Genomic DNA, 22,691 nt, shown 5'->3' with positions numbered 1-22,691 from the left:
ATTTAATTGTTATTTGATACATAGTTATATTATAAATATTAAATATGATTTATCAAATATTCTAGGCATCACATGAAAGATATTCAGTAATTTCTGACATTTTCCTTTATGACATGATACTCAGTGCATTTCAAGACATGACATTATTTCACATGACTCTAGAGTCATTTCCTGTATTATGTAAAGGATTTGAGTATTCAGAAACACGAGACTATGAAGTGGCCAAAACACAGCCAATCCGCCTTACAAGCTATTGTGCAATTGATGAATTTTAAAAAACCAAACAAGCTTTTTTCAGAATAGCTCTGCCCTTAAAGGGCACCTATTATGCCCCTTTTCACAAGATGTGATATAAGTCTCTGGTGTCCCCAGAACGAGTCTGTGAAGTTTCAGCTCAAAATACCCCACAGATCATTTATTATAGCTTGTCAAATTTGCCCCTATTTGGGTGTGAGCAAAAACACACCGTTTGTGTCCCTTTAAATGTAAATGAGCTGCTGCTCCCTGCCTGCTTTCCAGAAGAGGGTGGAGCTTTAACAGCTCATGCTTCAGTTGCTCAACAACAACAACAAAGCTGGAGAATCTCACGCAGCCAAAATGACGATTGTCAGTAACGGTGTTCAGCCTTACATTGTTCAAACCAGAGTCAGACACTGATGGAGGGGCTCAGGAAGAACTTTTAGAATGCATCTGAACATTAGTCCTGCATAAAATGATGGCATGGCAACAACTCTCTACAACAACTCTTCCTCTTCTCTAAAGCAGCCCAACATGGCCTCTCCCCCTTTGTTGCGTGTTACCAGGGGCAGGGTTTATGTAAATTTTGGGGTTTGTTATGTCACCAACCTGGGAAGAAGCTCATTGTAGTCCCTACCAGCCATTTTTGTAGTCCTTAAAAAGTGATTTCTGTAAAAGAAAATATCTTCCTTTGCATTAAATTTTGAGCATTGTAACTTTGCAGATGTTGTTTATGCTCAAACAGCAACATTACACACCAAGGTTAAAAAAAAATGAAATCATAATCAAGGAACTCTTTAAGGAATTGGCATGATGTAGCAGAAATTGCTAACATAACATTTAAAGATGTTTGAACCTGGATCATGCATGGGAGCATTAGTTATGTGTTGAGTGAATGACAGCTGTCAGTAAAAAGCGCAATTGAGTTTGACTAGATTGAAAGAAATCTCTTATGCTTACCACAAGGCTATTGTAATATATTTTAAAATGTAATTTATTCCCGTGATGGATTTTTTTCAGCAGCCATACTGTCACATGATCCTTCAGAAATCATTCTAATATGATGCTTTGGTGTTTTATCAATGTTGAAAACTGTAACAATGTAAAAGTCTTTATTGTCACTTTTGATCAATTTAAAGTATTAATTTCTTCTTTTTTAAATCTTACTATGTATAAGCATCTACAAAACAAGATAAAATGAGGCGGCATGTGAGCAGAAATAGGGCTGGAATGTATTTGGGTCAAAAGGGTGGTGACGAGTTTGTGCAGCCACACAACAGAGGAAATGGCAGTTTTTTCTTCCTGAAAGCATGCCGCTTAAGAGACAGACATGTAACATATCATAACCGCATAAACTCACTCGTGCAAAATGGGTTTCCGCAGCCACGTGTTCTACCTTATTAGAAACTATCTTTTGAGGGACACTTGACAATCATTGAAAGAGAAATGAGGCTTTAGATTTGTTGTGGTGGTGGGCTGTAAATGCATTTCTTGAGTGATGTTGCAGCTTTGTTGTAAGTAAACAATGATATTTAAATAGAAAACAAGTTCATGAAACAGCATGTGTCCATGTGTTTTTGTTTGCACATGTGCATTTTTCATTATTTGCTTTCTATGGGAAATAAAAAAAAACTCTCAGATTTAAACAAAAATATCTTAATTATATTTGTTCCGAAGATGAATGAAGGTCTTGCAGGTTTGGAACGACATGAGAGTGAGTACTTAATGACAGAAATGTTATTTTTTTGGGTGAACTCACCCTTTAATGTAAGTACGCCTTGCAAACATGTTTAACTCTGACACCTTACATGGCAACCATGATAACCATTATCACCTTTCTTTCTTTATTCTTATCTTGTTCACTCAAATCTCCACAATTGTAGAGCAGCCCTTTGTGTTATGGTTTGTAAATGAGATGGCTCAATTATGAAGGTGATTGGGGGAACTAAATCCATGGGCCATTAGCAGCTTTTTAGGTTAGCGTTTTCTGCACTTCTGCCAAACTCAAGACATTATGCTGACCCACCAATCCATTGTAAAAGCTATATGCAGCTTGGCATATGGGGTGATCAGTACGTCTCCATTATAGAACATTGGAGAAATCAACATTTTTTGAAAGTTTGTACATATTTGTGCACAGACAGATCAGTGATAAACTATATTTTGTGCAAAATGTCTGTGCTGCAAGAGCTTGTGTATATATATGGTGGTTGCAAGAGTGATATTTTCTTTAAAGCTAATTAAATATGCTCTTTTCCACTAATTGATTCTGTGTCCTAAAGTGGAAAATCAGTTTATTGCATTATTTTATCTTAAATTGTATCATTTCCTCTACAGATGTATAATACTCAAGCATTTGCTTTCTGACACAAAACATTTTGTGCCAATGTAAACTATAAGGAAGTTCAAAACCATGTTTGCTTCAGTGATGTCCAAAAAAAAGCAGATGTGAACTATCTGGCTTCTTTCACTAGGAAAAATTGCAGTTGATGTTGGATTCTGTGTATTTTGTGCACTGAGCTATGTGCTATACAGTAAAACTACAGGACAAAAGAGCAAGAGAGAATGAATGAACACTCACAAGTTTGAATCTCACTGTCCCAAATAAAGGTGCTTTTTATGGAATGATCAATCTAAAAATACACATCTCTGTGGTCTGCTCCATTTAAACTGATATGAAACTGTACAAGATGTGACTCACACACTATTTCTGACATGTGCAGTTATTTATTTTTGTACATTTTGAGAGTGGCGCCTCTCCAAACAGATCAAAGTCACTGCATGGGCAAGATGGAGACAGACAGAATTAATAATACTTGTAACACAGATTTGAAGCGAAACATAGACCAAACTATAGTTTCACTTTAAATCTGTGTTACAAGTATTGTTTTATTTCTCATACTTGCAAATATAAATGTTTTTGCACTCAGATGTCTTCACAGATCTCAAATTTCATAATTAAAATTGAAACAAAATGTAAAAGTGCTATAGAAAAATGGTTTATTGGTTAAACGTAAGTTACCTTACAACAATGAAGAATCATACAAGATTTAATATTAAATGTAATTTTACAGTAATATATTGTTTTTTGCAAGTAAAGATATGAATGATATAACTCAATATGAATATATAAAATAAAGAAATATTGTATTAAATTCAGCAATATGTGTTTTACCGCAAACTATTGTTAAAACTATATCATTTCTTTTAACACAAACAAAAGTCACCTATAGTTACAGTATATTGCAACAAACAGTATAGGATGTAACATTGGATTTAATGGATAAACAATATACTCTATTGTGACTGTGCTCAACAAGTGCTAATTTTTATATATAATATATTTATGGAAAATTATTCATATTTATTAAATCACTGCTGTTTTTTTTTTTTTTTTTTTTAATCAAGTTACATTTCAGATACCTGCAAAAATTTGGGGATCCCAAAGGCAATTAGGTCACAAGTTCTGTTGTTACTGTAACACAGTTCATTTATGTAGGGGAAGAAGGAGGCGGGAACCGGCGAATGTTAAATACTTTTATATATAAAATAAACAAACACAAAACAAAAGTAAAATGCCACACAAACATAATAAAATGTAACAAAGTCCAGCTCCTTCTTTTATGCTTCCGGAGCTCCTCCGTAAGAGATACGAGACCGGTGTGACGCGCAGCTGGCGCTCATTATCACTTGCGCCACCGGCCTAGCGCTGTTCTCTCGTGGCTCTCGCCCCGCCCTGCTTGTCACAGTTACCAATAGAGTTCAGTGAAATTTGCGACCATAGTTGACAAATGATGCTTTTGGGAAATGCACCCCTGATACTCTTGATTCATATTATGAGCTATTTGGTGAGAGGCCTTAATACATAGCACTTGTAATATATATCTCATTATTTGCTACTTGAAATATACTCTACATCAGAGGTACTGGAGCAGCTAGGGACTCTAGGGACATTTCCTCTTAGAGTTGGCAGGCTTGAAATCATGTCGTTATGTTCTACCACTGAGACACATTCCCCTGTTTACAGACCAGATGTCCTTTATTACATTCTCTTTACTCAAATTGTGCTTTATATAGCTGATATCTGCAAATCCTTCTGAATATTTATGATACTGACATCAAATTACTTTACAGCTATGATTTTCAGGCTTATAAGACATTTTCAGTTACAACTGATTTTATTATTTTAAATGACTGAGGGGAGTTTACATCTTTTGTCATTGGAAACATCAGTGAATGGTGATATATAGAAGTGCAAATTATAATGGCCTAAAAAAGTGATTTATGTGAAAAAAAACTTCACGTAGTTTCCTCCTGGACAATGTAAATATATCGACTTTGACTTTGGCTTAGGTCTTCAAATATTCAACAAGCCAACTTGCCAAATTATGGTTTTGTAGCTCTGTTAGTCGCTATGCTAGTACAAAGTTTGCTTTGCATCCAATCATTGATAAGACAAGTTAATGTTTAAACAACACTATGATAACTTAAAGAACTCTGCAGAAGCCCTAAACACCGATTGTTATCTGAGCTCCAGAGATAAATGTTTGTGTTTTACAAGATTGTGCCTAAGACTTATCTCTGAGTTAAAGCTTTACAGGATCAAAGGCTTACAGCATCTGATGTGGCCTGATATGCTAATTAATCTGTTTTTATTGTTACTAAGTATTACTTACAGCAATATGTTTGGATTTTAAAGTAAAGGAGAGGATGAACTGGAACAAAACTGCAATATAGAACAAGTGGTCTGCAGACGACTGAGCTGAAGAAAACACTGTGATCAATACAGACACATGCATAACATGTTCCTTTAATATGAGTGACCTTGAGCAGGCTAACTTGTGCGTCAGAGGTCACTGCCAGTAGTATTCCTCATTCTGAAGGGTTATTGCTATTGAATGTTAACATATCATGTAAAAATGTTTAATTTATAGGTTAAATCATAGTTTTTGACATGAATTAAATCATGTTTTTTTAACAAACAACCTTATGAAGTAAGTAATATTGAATATATGGTTCCTGTGGATCCTCCACTTTACCCCACATTTGAAATGCTTGATTGCTTATATCATCGCAAAATGTAATCTATCACTCAGCGATATATAGTACATCTAACTTTATCCACATACATACAGTACACTCACGTACAGCAATATATACTTTATAGCAAATCTATAGCAAACTGCTTGGTTGTTTATATTGTCTCAAAATGTTAACTACATTATTGCTCCGTGATGTATATAAAGTTATCCAACTTCCACATACATACACTCACATAAAGCAATATACACAACACTCTATTTTCACTCTATTAACACTCTATTTTGTTACACGCTATACATGTATGTAATTAGGTGCAACTAACCCTAAACCAAACGCTACTCCTAATCCTTACATGTTGCTAATTGATATTACACAGTACTTAAATATATAATTACAATGTAACTGTAAGACACCTTAAAATAAAGTGTAACCATATATATATATATATACAGCTATGGAAAAAATTAAGAGACCACTTAATATAGATTTCTGAACTTGGAGTGGTCTCTTAATTTTTTCCATAGCTGTATATATATATGCAGTAGGAAATTTACAAAATATCTTGGAACATGATCTTTACTTAGTATCCTAATGATTTTTGGCATAAAAAATTCTGTAATTTTGACCCATACAATGTATTGTTGGCTATTGCTACAAATATACCCGTGGGAATTATGACTGGTTTTGTGGTCCAGGGTCACATAAGTACTGGTCATCTGTCCAGGGTGTTTCCCTGCCTATGGCCCAAGACGCATAATGTTCACAAATCAAGGGTCAAGAGCCCAACTAAAGGAAACACTGATCTACATCATGGTAACGAATGAAACAATAAAAAAAACATCTAAACCTCTGTTAGTTCTCAATAAGAACTTCTCTAGACAAATGATAGAAATAAAGTCAATCTGGCTAGTAAGAAGTGAAGCTGGTAATGCTGTTTGTGGTGTTTAATCCTCCTCTGCTGAGATTTTGAGAGATTTAATGTCTTTTATCTTCAGTTGATTTAATCTTTTTCTGTTCTTGTTGTTTCTCTTTCCTTCATTGATTCTGCTTGTTAACAGCAGGTGTTCATCAGTGTCTAAATTCACACACACATTTTCATTCACTCTGTCATGTAGACTATATGAGTAAACTAAGAGAATAGAGAATGAGGGTACAAGGTGTGATTTGAAACACAGTCTCTGAGTGTCGACTATGAGCGCCGTTAATTCACGGTATATTGCTGTAGGCTACTTCCTCGAAAACATTAAATATTACCCAGAATGCATTATTTTATATGGTATATGACTGTTTTAATGGAAAACAGCATGTTACTGTCGAAATTTGGCTGTTTTTTACAGCAATTTTTTACAGTGTGGGATAGTCTTCAGCATCCCTACAAACCTACATAGGACAAGCAGTTTGGAAAATGGAAGGGCGAAAATTATTCTTAATTCAGTTTTGCAACTGTTCTCACCCTATGTGAGTGTGAAATACAACACAAATTGTGTGTTGTTGTTTTTTTTATTTAAAAATTACTTTATATGCCTAAAAGAACTGGTCAAATATATTATTTAATATGACTACATCAATCTGAATAAATTTGGTTGGAAGTAATTATTAAAGAGTGAGAAATTGTTTTTTGAGGTAACATCCGTTTTTACTTTTTACAATATCATTGAAAAGAATTTTCTCAGTACAAGCGTCCACATTTCCTGTAAAAGTTCCTCATTCCATCACATTGTTTAACACAATGAATGATAGATTGGAGAAAAAAAAAAACATTCTGTTTACACAAACGTCTGGCCATAAAGTGAGATTTTTCTTTAAGTCATCTATCTCAGGGTCTACAGCAGAAACATCCCCCAAAAAGGTTGAATCCCTGACCATAATTGTCTGCTCATTCTGAAAATTATCTGGATCTGGATGCAAAACATCTGGACAGCACATCCCAGAGAGCCTTTAAGACGGAGGAAGCGTTGAGAGGTTCCACAGAATTTCACTTCAGGATGAACTCAGCACATGTTCTGCAGGCTCTGCGCCTGCTGATGGTTTTCTCCACGGTCAGTGCTCAGCAGGGCTACATGCATGATACCGGTGAGGAGTGGGTGAATACCTGGCGCCAGGGCTTCAACTTTCAGTGTCCCCATGGTGAGGTCTTAGTGGCAATCAAGAGTTACTTCAGTGAGAAAGAAGGCTCGGATCGCCTGTGGAACTTTGAGTGCCAGAGGACTCCCTACGGCTGGGGAGAGCCAAGCGAATGCTGGTGGGACGATATCAACAGAGCCGGGATGGAATGGTATGTCTGTATGTATGTGGATACCAAACACAGATCTCTGTAGTTTTTTGTATATGCCTTTTTACATCTTTGCTATCATGCAAAACACATTCGTGAGTATGTTTTGACAACATTCACTGTAACAGACTATGAAAACGACACCTTGATGTTTCAGTCAGTATCATTTTGTGTCAAAATGTGTTACATAGAGATACATACAGCAGTTGGAATTAAACAGAATATTTTTGACATGTTTGCCAAAAAAAATTCTGTAATAATGCAAAAATGCATCTTTATTAAAATGATTATTTTAGAACTTTGCACAATTTCATGTGTCCAGTCAAAATATATGAAATAAATGAAAGAGAGCTTTAGATAAGGAATAGTTTATTTATAGTTTTCGGACAGTTATTTGGAAATCATTTTTGATACAAAAATTTTTGTCATCCTGCTACTCAAATATCTCAAATATATAGTTTTGTATGATAACAATTAGAAAAGATGATGAAATGACACCCTAGTCAATTTTTAAACTGTGTGTTTAATATTGCGATACATGGAGAATTGCTCAGTGAATAAACATGAATGAAAGTTGGATTTTTGATAAGGAATATCAGCTTTTGGACAGTTATTTGGAAATAATTTTTGACGCTACACAGATATTCCCTGTGTTGCGAATATTTTTCTGCTGATCATGATAAAAAGGTTTTGGTTTGTGTATGCTTGGTTTCCACTAAGTAAAGTGGAGAGCTCTCTTGCATGTATGATTAGACTCAGATGTGAATGTTTACTGAAAGCACTAGCTAATGCTAGCTTTCAGTGCTGAGTGCTTGCTTTGACAACTTCATGATAATTTGTTTGTCAAGGGGAAAACAATGAAAGTTCTTAAATAGGACTGGAGAGAGACAAGTAGATGTTTGGACCAATCCAGGTTTCATATGTCATTTAATCCTCACCTCAGGTCAGCTGTTCTCAAAAAACCACAAGCCACAGAAGAGATATAATAGCAACACTTAAGTTTAAGAGCCTTGTTTACTGCCAAAATGAAACCTTAACAAGCTGCAACAAATATACCTCTGACATCTTTGAATCCACATTTGTGAATCACTTTAGTACTGACATCTTATTTAGAAAAACACTATGGCATTTCAAATTTAAGTTGTGTTATATGTTGTATTAAAGGTTGTAGTTTCTTGCTGAAGCACTACAAGATTGCTATTCAGAACATCTTGGACTCATCTAGGTCTGATATTTCTTCTCTTCTAATAAACTGTCATGTGGTCCTGGATACACGCTATTTTAGTTATAGTGCCAATATCTGACACATTTTTGAGATAAACTATATATACAGACAAGCATTCCAAAGGAATTTGAATAAGAAATAGAATGTTGAAGTGTAATTTAACTTGATAATATAAATGAAACAACAAAGTGTCTGTCAACCAGCTTTCATTCAGCTGCACATCCAGGGAGCGCAAACACTTGAAATGGGAAAATTAGACTTAATTGTGCACAGAGCACAGCAATTATGAAAAGTCATTGTGATGATAAACAGCAATTTTGATGTTCTTGTCATATAAACAGGGCTGCACATTAAAGCTTCACAACTCTGTCACATTCAAAAATATAATACTAGGATATGGAAATTAACATTAAAACATCACAGTTGCTCATAGTACATGCAGTTCTGACTGTTGATTACAGCTTAATCAACTTAACGATATGATTGATGCAGTGTTCTCTCATTTTTGCCAGGTTTACACAGAGACACTAACTTCTCAGAGTAAAATCTGACCAATTAAAGGCTTATGAGACTTGCTTGAACTGCGTTAAACACTATAAGCTTTGTTGTTTTGAACACATTCAGGATTAAACTTTTCCTGGTATAATAATCACATTCTGTACTCAAAGTGCTACAATTCCAGGACACTCTATGAATGGATATTTTGATAATTAATAGCTGCTGCCTTGATTTAAAACATAAAGTTCAAACTGAAGGTAAACACTAGAAACTATGATAAGAAAAGCATATTGTGCACTAGTTTAAACATTACACTGGCTACTTTCCTTGTCGCAATCACCTTTGACATGCTGCTTTGGAACAATAAGTATTATGAAAAGATCTGTTCGTCTAGAACTGACTTTTGTGTTTAACAATGCAATAGCCATTCCTGCATGTAGACTCTGGTTGGCCACAGGAACGTGAATGTTTGCCCAGAACATTACAACATGAAAAATGATTCAGAGCACTCTCATGATTTTTCCTCTACTACAATAAGCATAATAAGTCTTGATATGCTTGCCTTATTTCCTTTCTCCATTTTTTTTCTAATTATGTGATGTATAATGTAACACAATAAATGTCACTGTAACTTTATGTGAATTTTATTTTATTTATTTATTGGTTCAGGTTTTTCCTGTCATGGCTAGAAAGACCCTTATACGATGACTTACAATCCATTTGATTCTCATAACAAAAGCGACCTTATTTGACCAGTTCTCCAGCTTGTTAGAACAGGAAAAGTGTGGTTGCTGCGATCAGTCTCTGAGGGCATAAGAAAAAGAGCCAAGGGCCATTTGGTGTTACCATCAAGTTCTCTCTCCCTATATTCCAAAAGCAATGGGAGAATTTTTTCCAGTGGGTTAATTGGACTCAGTATAGTTTTCCCTGATCTACTGCCCACCTCGTGAGATTTCCTTAGACCCAGTACCAGTGACCTCAGCCCCTGTCTGTTTCTTACTGCTAGAGCTTTGTGAGGCAATACTGTCTGTCCGGCTTACTGCATGGTGGGAATTTCACAAGTTTTGGACTGATAGCCATGGCTAATACATAAAATACATTGATAACACTCTAAAAACACTCTGTTTCACCTGTATTTTGAATTTTGAACTTCATTGCGTTGTGTTTTAGGGCTAACAGAAATGTCCATAAAATTACTGGATAATGTCCTGGTAATTTTCTGCCAGTACATTATCCATTTTTTTGCATTTTTTTTTTTTTGTTTTGTTTGTTTTTTACAGTGAATAAAGAACATCTACTTTGAATTAACTTTGGTTACTTAGATTTCTTGATATATTTTTTGGGCTAAATATATATATATATATATATATATATATATATATATATATATATATATATATATATATATATATATATATATATATATATATATGTGTGTGTGTGTGTGTGTGTGTGTGTGTTTGTAACGCATTACAAGTAACTTCAGTTACATATTCAGATTACTTTTTAAAGTAACTAGTAAAGTAATGCGTTACTTTTAAATTTTCAACAAAATATCTGAGTTATTTTTTTCAAATAAGTAACGCAAGTTACTTTGTTTTCCTATGTATTGATTGACAGCTCTCCTGTCGTCATGTTGAGAGAAATCGACAGTAAGTGCAGAGGCATTGTGTCTAAACATGATGGTTATTGTAGTTCTAGACTAAATGTGAGCATTTACTCATCTCACTTGCACAAAAGTAGTCAGTATTCCACAAAATGTATAAAAACAGTGAAATGTAATCTCAGAAAATTGCAAAACCTGCAATAATTAAATATATTAAATTAAACAAATATACTTTATGTATTTAATCTCACTTTATTAACCAATGTTTTTGCTGCTGACCTTCATGATCCAATTCAGCAATACTAATAAGCAAAAATGACGTTAGATAAACATATTTGTGATCAGCTTATTCATTTCACTTTTGCTGTGAAAGGCTCTACATTTGACAAAAATATAACCTTTTGTTGTTGTTAAAAAACAAACAAACAAGCAATCCCAGTAACACAATTAGTTACTTTTTTAGGGAGTAACTCAATATTGTAATGCATTACTTTTAGAAGTAACTTTCCCCAACACTGTATACAGTATCTCACAGAAGTGAGAACACCCCTCACACTTTTGTAAATATTTTATTATATCTTTTCATGTGACAACACTGAAGAAATGACACTTTGCTACAATGTAAAGTAGTGAATGTACAGCTTGCATCTCAAAATAACTCAACACACAGGCATTAATGTCTAAACCACTAGCCACAAAAGTGAGTACACCCCTAAGTGAAAAATGTCAAAATTGGGCCCAATTAGCCATTTTTTTCGTTGTCATGTGACTATTAGTGTTATAAGGACTCAGGTGTGAATGGGGAGCAGGTGTGTTAAATGTGGTGTTATCACTGTCACTCTCTCATACTGGTCACTGGAAGTTCAACATGGCACCTCATGGCAAAGAACTCTCTGAGGATCTAAAAAAAATAATTGTTTCTCTACATAAAGATGGCGTAGGCTATAAGAAGATTGCCAAAACCCTGAAACTGAGCTGCAGCATGGTGGCCAAGACCATACAGCGGTTTAACAGGACAGGTTCCACTCAGAACAGGCCTCGCCATGGTCAACCAAAGAAGTTGAGTGCACATGCTCAGCATCATATCCAGAGATTGTGTTTGGGAAATAGACATATGAGTGCTGCCAGCATTGCTGCAAAGGTTGAAAGGGTGGGGGGGTCACGCCGCACTCTGCATCAAAATGGTCTGCATGGCTAACGTCCCAGAACGAAGCCTCTTCTAAAGATAATGCACAAGAAAGCCCACAAATAGTTTGCTGAAGACAAGCAGACTAAGGACATGGATTACTGGAACCATGTCCTGTGGTCTGATGAGACCAAGATAAATTTATTTGGTTCAGATGGTGTCAAGTGTGTGTGGTGGCAACCAGGTGAGGAGTACAAAGACAAGTGTGTCTTGCCTACAGTCAAGCATGGTGGTAGGAGTGTCACGGTCTGGGGTACAGATACAGTTCATTGAGGGAGCCATGAATGAGCAGAGCATGATCCTCCCTTCAGAGACTGGGCCGCAGGGCAGTATTCCAACATGATAACGACCCCAAACACACCTCCAAGACGACCACTGCCTTGCTAAAGAAGCTGAGGGTAAAGGTGATGGACTGGCCAAGAATGTCTCCAGACCTAAACCCTATTGAGCATCTGTGGGGCATCCTCAAACAGAAGGTGGAGGAGCGCAAGGTCTCTAATATCCACCGGCTCTGTGATGTCATCATGGAGGAGTGGAAAAGGACTCCAGTGGCAGCCTGTGAAGCTCTGGTGAACTCCATGCCCAAGAGGGTTAAGGCAGTGCTGGAAAATAATGGTGGCCACACAAAATTTTGACACTTTGGGCCCAATTTGGACATTTTCACTTAGGGTTGTACTCACTTTTGTGGCTAGCGGTTTAATGGCTGTGTGTTGAGTTATTTTGAGGGAACAGCAAATTTGTACTATTATACAAGCTGTACACTCACTACTTTACATTGTAGCAAAGTGTCATTTCTTCACTGTTGTCACATGAAAAGATATAATAAAATATTTACGAAAATCTAAGGGGTGTACTCACTTCTGTGAGATACTGTATATATATATATATATATATATATATATATATATATATATATATATATATATATATAGTCCAAAATATATTTAAAAAAAAGTTAATTTTGCATTTGATGGTTTAACCAATATATTTGAAAAAAAAAATTCCCTGTAACTATACTGTTTACAAAATATAAATTGATTTTAAAAACTATAATTTTAAAAAATATTGATTTTAGCCATATGCAAAGTTTTAGCCAGCATGACCTGTAATTTAGACATTCTTCTAAATGGAGAATCAGTTGTTTACATTACGTAATTTGAATATGTGTGCCTAAATCAAGGACTGTCCTTTAAGAGTATCTTCTTTTTTCTCTCCCTCTTCACATCTGAATTGCACTATGGCATAGATGACATTCTACTGGGAGAACGATTCTGGCTCTAAATCCTATTGGTGGAATGGTTTCCCATTGCGTTAGTGTTGCTATGACAAAAGTCTGGCGCTGCTGGTGGCTGGGGAGCAGTGCAGAGCTCATGATTGTGTCCCTGTTGTGATGACAACAGTTTGTATGGGCTATAAACAAGCAGCCACTCTAAATAAACCTGTATTTACAGAAACCCTTAAAAACTACTCTCAGTCTCACAGTCACCTCAGGGGTGACATTTGCCGAGTTTACAAACTTGAATGAAAAGCAACTTTAGTCTTCTAATTATAGACTGGTTAAATCAAATTAGAATTGCTTGTAATGACATGTAAATCTCCTTTAGCACACTCCATGACAGGTAAACATCTTTCTACTGTAACAAACTTAAATATGCTGCTATTCATAGTCAAAAGTCAAAGTTTATCATACCTGTGGAAGTTTAATTACAAGGGTTAAATGTGCTAAAAAAGAAAACTATTATGGATGATGAATGAAAAGTTATATAATGGTTAGTTCTGGTCCTTGTATCAGATTAGACGAGAGGCAGATTAGACGGTGGACATCCAACCCGGCCCACATCCAAGTGTGATGTCAGAAGCCAGGCCCATGCCACCCTGCAGCCGATTCTTACGATTTTATTAGTCATGTCAATCACAGTATTGATTGCCTACACTAAACACTAAAAACCTACCTGTCACTGTAACCAATGAAATTACCTGCTAAAGTGGTTTAGTGGGGAGTCATGAGGAGACGTATTGGGCATGGCTTCTGATGTCACACTTGGATGTGGGGGTTGGATGTCCAACGCAGGCCACAACGAGCCCTACTTTAATAGACTGGGACATTTGACTGTATCAAGCATTCCTGGAGGTTACATCATTACGCCAGCAGGTGGCAGCAATTGAGCTTTAGGAGTCTTTAGGAGCTAGTCATTGAATCATTTTACTCAAACCAATTCGTTCAACTATGCTGATTCATTTAGGAATGAAAAAAAAAAAAAAACTTTGGCTGCATCCGAAATCGCATACTCTTTTGAGTAGGCACTTAAGTAAGTAATTACTCCACGACTGCTAAAAAAGTATGTTCTATATAGCTGAATGTAGTATGAATGTAATCCAGACATAATACATTTGCCATGTTATTGTTATCATGTGACCTACCAGCAACAGTTGCGTCGCGTCATTCCCATTCACAAATCCACTCCCATGGTCTCATGGGATAGTAAAAAGTCCATTGTGTGCACACTTCAGAATCTCACGGACGTAGTAGGTCATCCGGTTACTTTTTGCCTACTCTTTTATGAGTACTGTGAATTCAGACATACTTCTTTTGTCACATACTGTTTTTCACCAATATAAAATAGGTAAGTATGCGATTTCGGATGTCTTTATGAGTGAGTCGTTGAATCAATCACTCAACCAGTTTGATCAACAATGCTGATTCTTTCTGGAATGAAACAAGTTAACTGTTTTTATGAATGAGTCCTTGAGTCATTCACTCAAACGATTTGTTGCAATGCATTCAGCAATGAAACAAGTCTTTATGAGTGAATCATTAAATAATTCTGTCAACCAATTTGTTCAAATATAATTCATTTAGGAACAAAACCCCACTACTTTTGTCAGAGAATGCTGTGATTTTTCATTATTTTCATTAGCAAAGCAAAAAGCCACAAAATAACTGGTGATATTGTGTCTAAAATGTAAGTTACTTCATATTAACTTCTCATTTATTTAACTGTAGCTCAATAGCAGTATCTCACTGTTACAGTAGACGGAGGACAGACACAGCTATCACTTAACACAGTCTTTATTTTGACCACAGGAGAGCAAGGAGAATGAAACAGGTGAGTGAACTGGTAGTTGAATGACTTGAACTGGGAATACTTGGAATAGTTACTGTCCTTTTCTTTGCAGGGAGTTAGACGCTGGAGACTGGGGATCGTTGGAGCACTTGGAAGCTGACGGGAACACACTCACGAGGCAGATGAAGAACACAATGGGAATCGACACGATTGAGACAGGTAGGTATGCAAAGGGGAGTCCTTGAGGTAAGCATAAACTGGTATGGTATGCAAACGAGACCGGACGTGGAGTGCTGTGAGTGTGAGTGTTTTATGGAGCTGCTGATGAGGGGAGTGATGAGGTGCAGGTGGAGGTGATTAGTATTCTGGAGATGGTGCGCGCTGTGATTGGGTGACGTTGGAACCTGACGTGTCTGTGACAGTACCCCCCCCTCCACGGCCCGCTCCAGAGGGCCGAGAACCCCGACGCCGTGGTGGTCGTCCTCTTCCCCGCGGTGCCGGTTTCTTAGGGTGACTGTCATGGAAGGTTTGGAGTAAACTGGGGTCTAAGATGTCGTCCCTTGGGACCCAGGAGCGTTCTTCGGGACCATATCCTTCCCAATCCACCAGGTATTCAAGCTGACCACCACGACGCCGGGAGTTCAAGATCTCGCGCACCTCGTACGTAGCTCCGTCTTCCACAATGAGTGGAAGGGGGGGTTCGGCGGGAGCCACGTCAGGTCCTGTGGGAAGAACAGAGGGATGGTGAGCTTTGAGGAATGACACATGGAAAGTGGGATGTATACGGTACCCTTGTGGCAGCCGGAGTTGATAAGTGACCGGGTTGACCTGCTTGACGATGGGGAATGGGCCAATGAACCTGGGACTCAGCTTTCTGCAGGGCAGACGCAGTCTGATGTCACGGGTGGATAGCCAGACCATCTGACCAGGCTGGAATACTGGGGTGTTAGAGCGTCGGAGGTCGGCTACCATTCTGCGTCTGCGCAGGGCTCGTTGCAACTGGTGGTGAGCTGAGTCCCAGACCCTCTCGCTCTCTCGGAACCAGTAATCCACTGCAGGAACATTGGAGGGTTCCCCATCCCAGGGGAACAGTGGGGGTTGGTAACCGAGTACGCATTGAAACGGTGTAAGCCCAGTAGTTGACTGTCGGAGAGAGTTTTGGGCGTACTCGGCCCAACCCAGGAACTGGTTCCAAGAGTCCTGGTGGTCATGACAGAAGGTACGGAGGAAGCGGCCAATCTCCTGTACCTTCCTTTCCGTCTGCCCGTTCGACTGGGGGTGATATCCAGATGTGAGGCTGACGGCCACACCTAGGAGTGAGTAGAAGTACTTCCATACACGGGATATGAATTGAGGCCCACGGTCGGAGACGATATCTTCTGGAATTCCGAAGTATCTGAAGACTTGGTTGAAGAGTATTTCGGAGGTCTCCATTGCAGTAGGTAATCCAGGAAGTGGAATTAAACGACATGACTTTGAGAACCGGTCCACGACAACTAGGATGGTGGTGTATCCGTCTGAGACAGGGAGATCAGATATGAAGTCCACTCCTAGGTGTGACCAGGGGCGATCTGGAACGGGCAGCGGAAGGAGTTTCCCAGCTGGCAGATGACGAGGAGACTTGGAGATGGCACACTCCCTACAGCCCTGCACGTACCTTCTGACGTCGGCTGCCATCCCTGGCCACCAGAAGCGTTCTTTCAGCAACGAGAGGGTCTCATTGGCCCCCGGGTGACCAGTGCCAAGTGACGTGTGGGCTGAGTGAATGGTGGGAGTGCGTCGTGTCCGTGGAAGATAGAGCAAGCCTGGTGGACAGCCCGGCGGAGGGTTAGTGGAGGCATTGGAGGAGGGAATGGTCTCTTCAGACCACGTAATGGGACTCACAATGAGGGAGCTAGGAATAATGGGTTCAGGTTCCTCAGTCTTTTCTTCTGGGGCATGCAGACATGAGAGAGCATCCGCTTTCACATTTTTCGTACCAGGACGGAAGGAGATGGTGTAGTTAAAGCGGGAGAAAAACATGGCCCAGCGAGCTTGTCTAGGGTTCAATCTTTTCGCAGAGCGAAGGTACTCCAAGTTTTTGTGATCTGTTAATACCAAGAACGCATGCTTGGCTCCCTCCAGCCAATGCCTCCACTCTTCCAAAGCAAGCTTGATCGCTAGAAGTTCCCTGTCCCCGATGGAATAGTTGACTTCCGCCGGGCTGAGCTTGCGGGAGAAGAAGGCGCATGGATGGAGTCTACTTGGGGTCCCCTGCTGCTGCGATAACACCGCTCCCACTCCGGTGGTCGATGCGTCCACTTCAACAATGAATTGTTTCTCTGGGTCAGGGTGTACGAGTAAGGGAGCGGTGGCAAAGGCTTCTTTGAGCTGGTTGAAGGCGTTGGTGGCTGCCGGGGTCCAGGACAGAGACTTGGGCTGGTTGCGGAGTAAGCTGGTAAGTGGATGGGCGATAGAGCTGTAACCTTTGATGAATCTTCTGTAGAAATTTGAGAAACCGAGGAAGCGCTGGAGTTCTTTAATGGTGGTGGGTTCTGGCCAGTTGGTAATGGATTCCACCTTCCTCTCGTCCATCCGGATGCCACTGTGGTCGATGTTATATCCCAGGAACAAAACGGAGGGTTGATGGAAAGTGCATTTTTTGGCCTTGAGGAACAGATGGTATTGGCGAAGGCGGGTGAGGACCTCCGCAACGTGTTGGCGATGTTCGGCCTGGCTCCGGGAGAAGATGAGAATGTCGTCTATGTAGACCAGGACAAACCGATGGAGAAACTCCCGGAGCACCTCATGAATGAAGTCCTGGAATACGGAGGGGGCGTTGACTAGTCCATACGGCATGACCAAGTACTCGTAGTGGCCAGTAGGGGTGATGAAGGCAGTCTTCCACTCGTCCCCCTCACGTATCCGGATGAGGTTATACGCGCTGCGGAGGTCCAGCTTCGTGAACACAGTGGCACCACGGAGATGTTCTAGGGCAGCCGGGACGAGAGGAAGGGGGTAACGGAACTTCACTGTAATCTTGTTGAGTGCACGGTAGTCAATACAGGGCCGCAAGCCTCCGTCCTTTTTAGCCACAAAGAAGAAACTGGAAGCAGCAGGGGAAGTAGACGGCCTGATGTAACCTTGGGCGAGGGCTTCCTTGATGTAATCCTCCATGGCCTTCTCCTCCGGGATGGAAAGCGGGTAGATTTTTCCTTTGGGCACTGGTTCACCCGGAAGCAGGTCGATGGCGCAGTCCCATGGCCGGTGTGGAGGCAGCTTGGAAGCCCGCTGAGGGCAAAATACGTCGCTGAAGGGGGCGTAACACTCGGGGATATCCACAGAACGTTGTTCAACAGGACTTTCGATGGACTTTCTCCTGGTTTTCCAGGAGATGGTCTGATTGTGCTGCTCCAACCAGGGGCGCCCCAGAACCACGTCAGCGGTTGAATCCTCCAGAACCAGCAGATGTGCCTCTTCTTGATGTAGAAGTCCAACTTGAATGTTAACGGGTCCTGCCACAAAGCGGACGCACTTACGGCTCAGGGGTCGGCCGGTTATGGAGCGGATCTTCTGGAGAGGTCTTGATGCGGAGTTGACGGCAGAGGGCACCAGAGATAAAGTTGCCGGCGGACCCCGAGTCGATGAGCGTGACCACTGTAAGTGAAACATTAGCGGCAGTAAGATTGACGGCAGTAGTGAGTGGTTTCATCTTTTGAGTGGCAGGAATAATGGCACTCACCAGGGGTCGCGGCGGTCGTGTGGGGCATGCAGCAATCACATGCCCCGGTTCACCACAGTAGAGACAGAGACGAAGGGTGAGGCGGCGGCGACGTTCTTCATAGGATAGACGAGAGTTTTCTACTTCCATGGGTTCTTGAGCTGGTTCTGGAGTGCTGACGGGTTCGGATCGGCAGAGTGGCACGGTGGAGAAGAACTGGTCCTGGTGCTCTTGGAGGCACGCCTGCATGCGAGTGGCGCAGCGGATGGAGAGCTGGATGAACTTTTCTAGGCCGATGTTGTCCTCGCATGCAGCGAGTTGCAGCCGCACCCGAGGTTCCAATCCTTGCCGGTAGTTCGTTATCAGGGCTTGTTCGTTCCATCCGCTGAGGGCTGCAAGCGTTCTGAACTGCAAAGCATAATCATAAACAGACATGGAGCCTTGTCTCAAATTATAGAGTTTCTCACCAGCTGAAGAGTCTTTGATGGGTTTCCCGAATACCTCCCGGAAGTGGGAAATAAACGACGAGTAGGATTGGGTTACAGTGCCCTGCTGGGACCAGATGGAATCGGCCCATTTTAATGCTTTGCCGCTGAGCTGAGAGATAATGAACGCTATTTTGGCAGTATCACTCGGGTACAGGTGCGGCTGCATCTCCAGGACCAGTGTGCATTGCAGCAGGAATCCGCTGCAATCCTCCGCCGATCCTGAGTAGGGCGCCGGTTTGGCCATGGGACTGGCGTACGGCGGCAGTGAAGGAGGAGTGTTGACCTTCTCTGTGAGGCTAGCTGGTGATGGTGCTGGTGAAGATGGAGGAACTGGAGATGGTGGCGATGGTTGAGTTATTAACGTGCGCCGAAGCGCCTCCACCAAATCCTGAAAGGGATCGGGTTGGCTCATCCTGGGTCAGCGGTGTTGGTCCGGTCTTCTGTTACAGTAGACGGAGGACAGACACAGGTATCACTTAACACAGTCTTTATTTTGACCACAGGAGAGCAAGGAGAATGAAACAGGTGAGTGAACTGGTAGTTGAATGACTTGAACTGGGAATACTTGGAATAGTTACTGTCCTTTTCTTTGCAGGGAGTTAGACGCTGGAGACTGGGGATCGTTGGAGCACTTGGAAGCTGACGGGAACACACTCACGAGGCAGACGAAGAACCCAATTGGAATCGACACTATGGAGACAGGTAGGTATGCGAAGGGGAGTCCTTGAGGTAAGCATAAACTGGTATGGTATGCAAACGAGACCGGACGTGGAGTGCTGTGAGTGTGAGTGTTTTATGGAGCTGCTGATGAGGGGAGTGATGAGGTGCAGGTGGCGGTGATTAGTATTCTGGAGATGGTGCGCGCTGTGATTGGGTGACGTTGGAACCTGACGTGTCTGTGACACTCACTCTCAATCATGTTGTTTTTTTGACCTGAATATCTGTATGTCTTGCAGTCAAATGACTCTGATATTCAAGAACAACCTATGGAAAATCCAATAATTAATTTCAGGATCTTCTTTTTTGAAGCCCTGTAATGGCAGAATGGAATGAATGGAGCCAGACAAAGGGACATAACTAATGTTAATGCATGTTTGTCAGGCACACGTTGCTCTTGCTGTTTTAGTCAGCCCTTCAATATAAACAGGAAGATGCACACAATACAAGGTCAATAGCTAAAGGCAAGCACACCTCACAAGATCACATGCCATATGTGAGACAGTTTCTTTTGAATCCACGGAATAGACAAATATTCCAAAGCTGTGTTTTGAAGGATTCATATATTTAACAAATAACAAATGTTTATTGTTTAGCCTCTTCGCTCTTATAAAAGCCATATTTGTACTGTGTACAGGTCCTCAGTTTGCACTAACAATGGGCTGGTTGCTGGCATTCAAAGTCAGTACTTTGAAGCGGTTTTGGATCGAGAATGGCAGTTCTACTGCTGTCGATATGCCCGCAAATGCCCGTATTCCTGCTGGTGAGTCTTGAAACACCAAATGGTGTTCTAATATTCTCATACATTAACTACAAACCTCAACACAACAGATTATTTACTGTTATAAATATTATGATTATGTGTCCTCTGGAAATTAGATTAAAACTGGACAATAGGATGTCTTTCAGATAATTTATCTATAACCTTCCTTTTAATTGCATTTTTGTGGTTTATGCACAGGAAGACATCTGATGTTCCAGAGTACCACAGAGAAGAGGGAGAGATGGTAATTCCCAGTTATGGCTACTTCATAAGGGGGGCTCAAACTACATTCAGTGGTGTACTGAGGTTTGTGAACACTTCATCTTCATTTCCATTTGGTGCTGGAGGTTTTGTCTCTAATGCATTTATGTCATAATGACATCCATTTTATAATAAATGGATCCATTTTATTGACTGTTAATGCATACAACATTTTTTTACTTTTGTGGGAGCTAACAGCCCATTTTTTTCAATGCTTTTCAGGGATCGGCAGTGGAAGTACATCTTGTGCCGAATGACAGACTTTGATTGTCAATTTGAAAATTTCTAAACTGCATTAATCACTTAATGTCCTTATCGACACATCTATGCTAAATGAGCACATGAACATCACCACAAGAGCATTTTGAATAGCACTCACAGAAAGCATATGACATACTCCAATCTTTTATTAGCTTTACAGTTTACAAATTATTGGTTTGCTCTGTTTGTAAGTCAGCATGGGTTGCCATGTTCTCATATTTTGCAGTTATTTCTGTTATTTCCATGTTTACAAATAATTTGTAATCATTTTAAAATATAAAATATAAAAGGGACAAAAACATTTTTATATTGTTGTGTATTATAAATAAGCAGCACATACATTTATGTTATGCAACCATTTAATAAAAACTGCATGATATTAACAGTAGTTTGAACACTTTGAGTATCACTCAACACTTATATAGCAGCGTAACAGTTTACATTACATAACCATGCTACAAAACACAGTCCCACTTTATATTAGGTGGCCTTAACGACTATGTACTTACATTTAAATTAATCATTTGATACAATGCACTTATTTTGTACATACCAACACTATCTCATGAGTCACGACCAACTTGTACGTATTTTATGAGGTGGCTAGTTCGTACAAATTCATACGACCTCACTTGTACGAATTCATACGATTTGTCTAAACCCCAGTAATGGGTAGGTTTAGGGGCAGGGCTAGGGGTAGGTCATTCGTACATATTCAGACGAATTTTGCAACTCGTATAATAAGTACGATTTAGCAAAAAACATACAAATTCGTACGAGTGGGGTGAGGTTGTATAAGTGAGGTTGTACAAATTCGTACGAATTAGCCACCTCATAAAATACATACGAATTGCCACGAGTTTGGTACATACATTATATTTAAAAAAAATACCTGCATGTAATTACATCTGTAATTAACTTCTGTAATAATTACACTGTTGACCCAACCCTAACTACCATACCCATACCACCAAACCTGTCCTAACCTTACCCGTATACCCACCTCAATAGCAGCAAAAGTGTTTTTCAGTACAACATGAACACATTGTACTTATTTTTTTGATGTAGCCTAAGTACATAGTAGTTAAGGCCACGTAATATAAAGTGGGGCCAAAAACACTTTTGCTGACCATTTAAAATTCTGCTATCTCCAATGCATTTTTGAATGGTTGTTGTAGAAGTTCAAAATACTCTTTTGGTAAATTTTTAAATCAAGGTCTCAAACACTTGAAGCCTTAAAACATGCTGAATTCTTTGGGAAAATGGGTAGAACTAATAAAGCAAAGGTTTCTCCCACAGTCTGCTTGTTTTTTTTTCTGCATTGTGCAACACTCATGACGGCTGTTTACTTCGTCATCCTTTTTCCATC

The 22,691-nt window shown here is 39.8% G+C and overlaps 1 protein-coding gene across 1 annotated transcript; it reads left to right on the top strand.

The window, feature by feature from the left end:
* The first annotated feature begins 7,087 nt into the window (after nt 1–7,087).
* On the top strand, nt 7,088–22,616 carry dpt (dermatopontin). The gene is made up of 4 exons (XM_067372669.1): nt 7,088–7,555; nt 20,675–20,800; nt 20,999–21,106; nt 21,284–22,616. Exons 1-4 carry the CDS (start codon nt 7,266–7,268, stop codon nt 21,348–21,350), a joined length of 591 nt encoding a protein of 196 aa, XP_067228770.1. The 5' UTR covers nt 7,088–7,265; the 3' UTR covers nt 21,351–22,616.
* Nucleotides 22,617–22,691: the final 75 nt, after the last annotated feature.

This window comes from Chanodichthys erythropterus, chromosome 21 (genome assembly GCF_024489055.1).
Source record: "Chanodichthys erythropterus isolate Z2021 chromosome 21, ASM2448905v1, whole genome shotgun sequence".
Classification (NCBI taxonomy): Eukaryota; Metazoa; Chordata; class Actinopteri; order Cypriniformes; family Xenocyprididae; genus Chanodichthys; species Chanodichthys erythropterus.
Note: the sequence above shows the minus strand (reverse complement) of the source record. Positions and strands in the feature narration are given on the sequence as shown.

Coding starts and splice junctions, on each gene's coding strand:
- dpt (XM_067372669.1), top strand. CDS start 7,266: ATGAACTCAGCACATGTTCTGCAGGCTCTGCGCCTGCTGATGGTTTTC. Junction 7,556..20,674: donor AACAGAGCCGGGATGGAATG/GTATGTCTGTAT, acceptor TACTGTGTACAG/GTCCTCAGTTTGCACTAACA. Junction 21,107..21,283: donor ACATTCAGTGGTGTACTGAG/GTTTGTGAACAC, acceptor AATGCTTTTCAG/GGATCGGCAGTGGAAGTACA.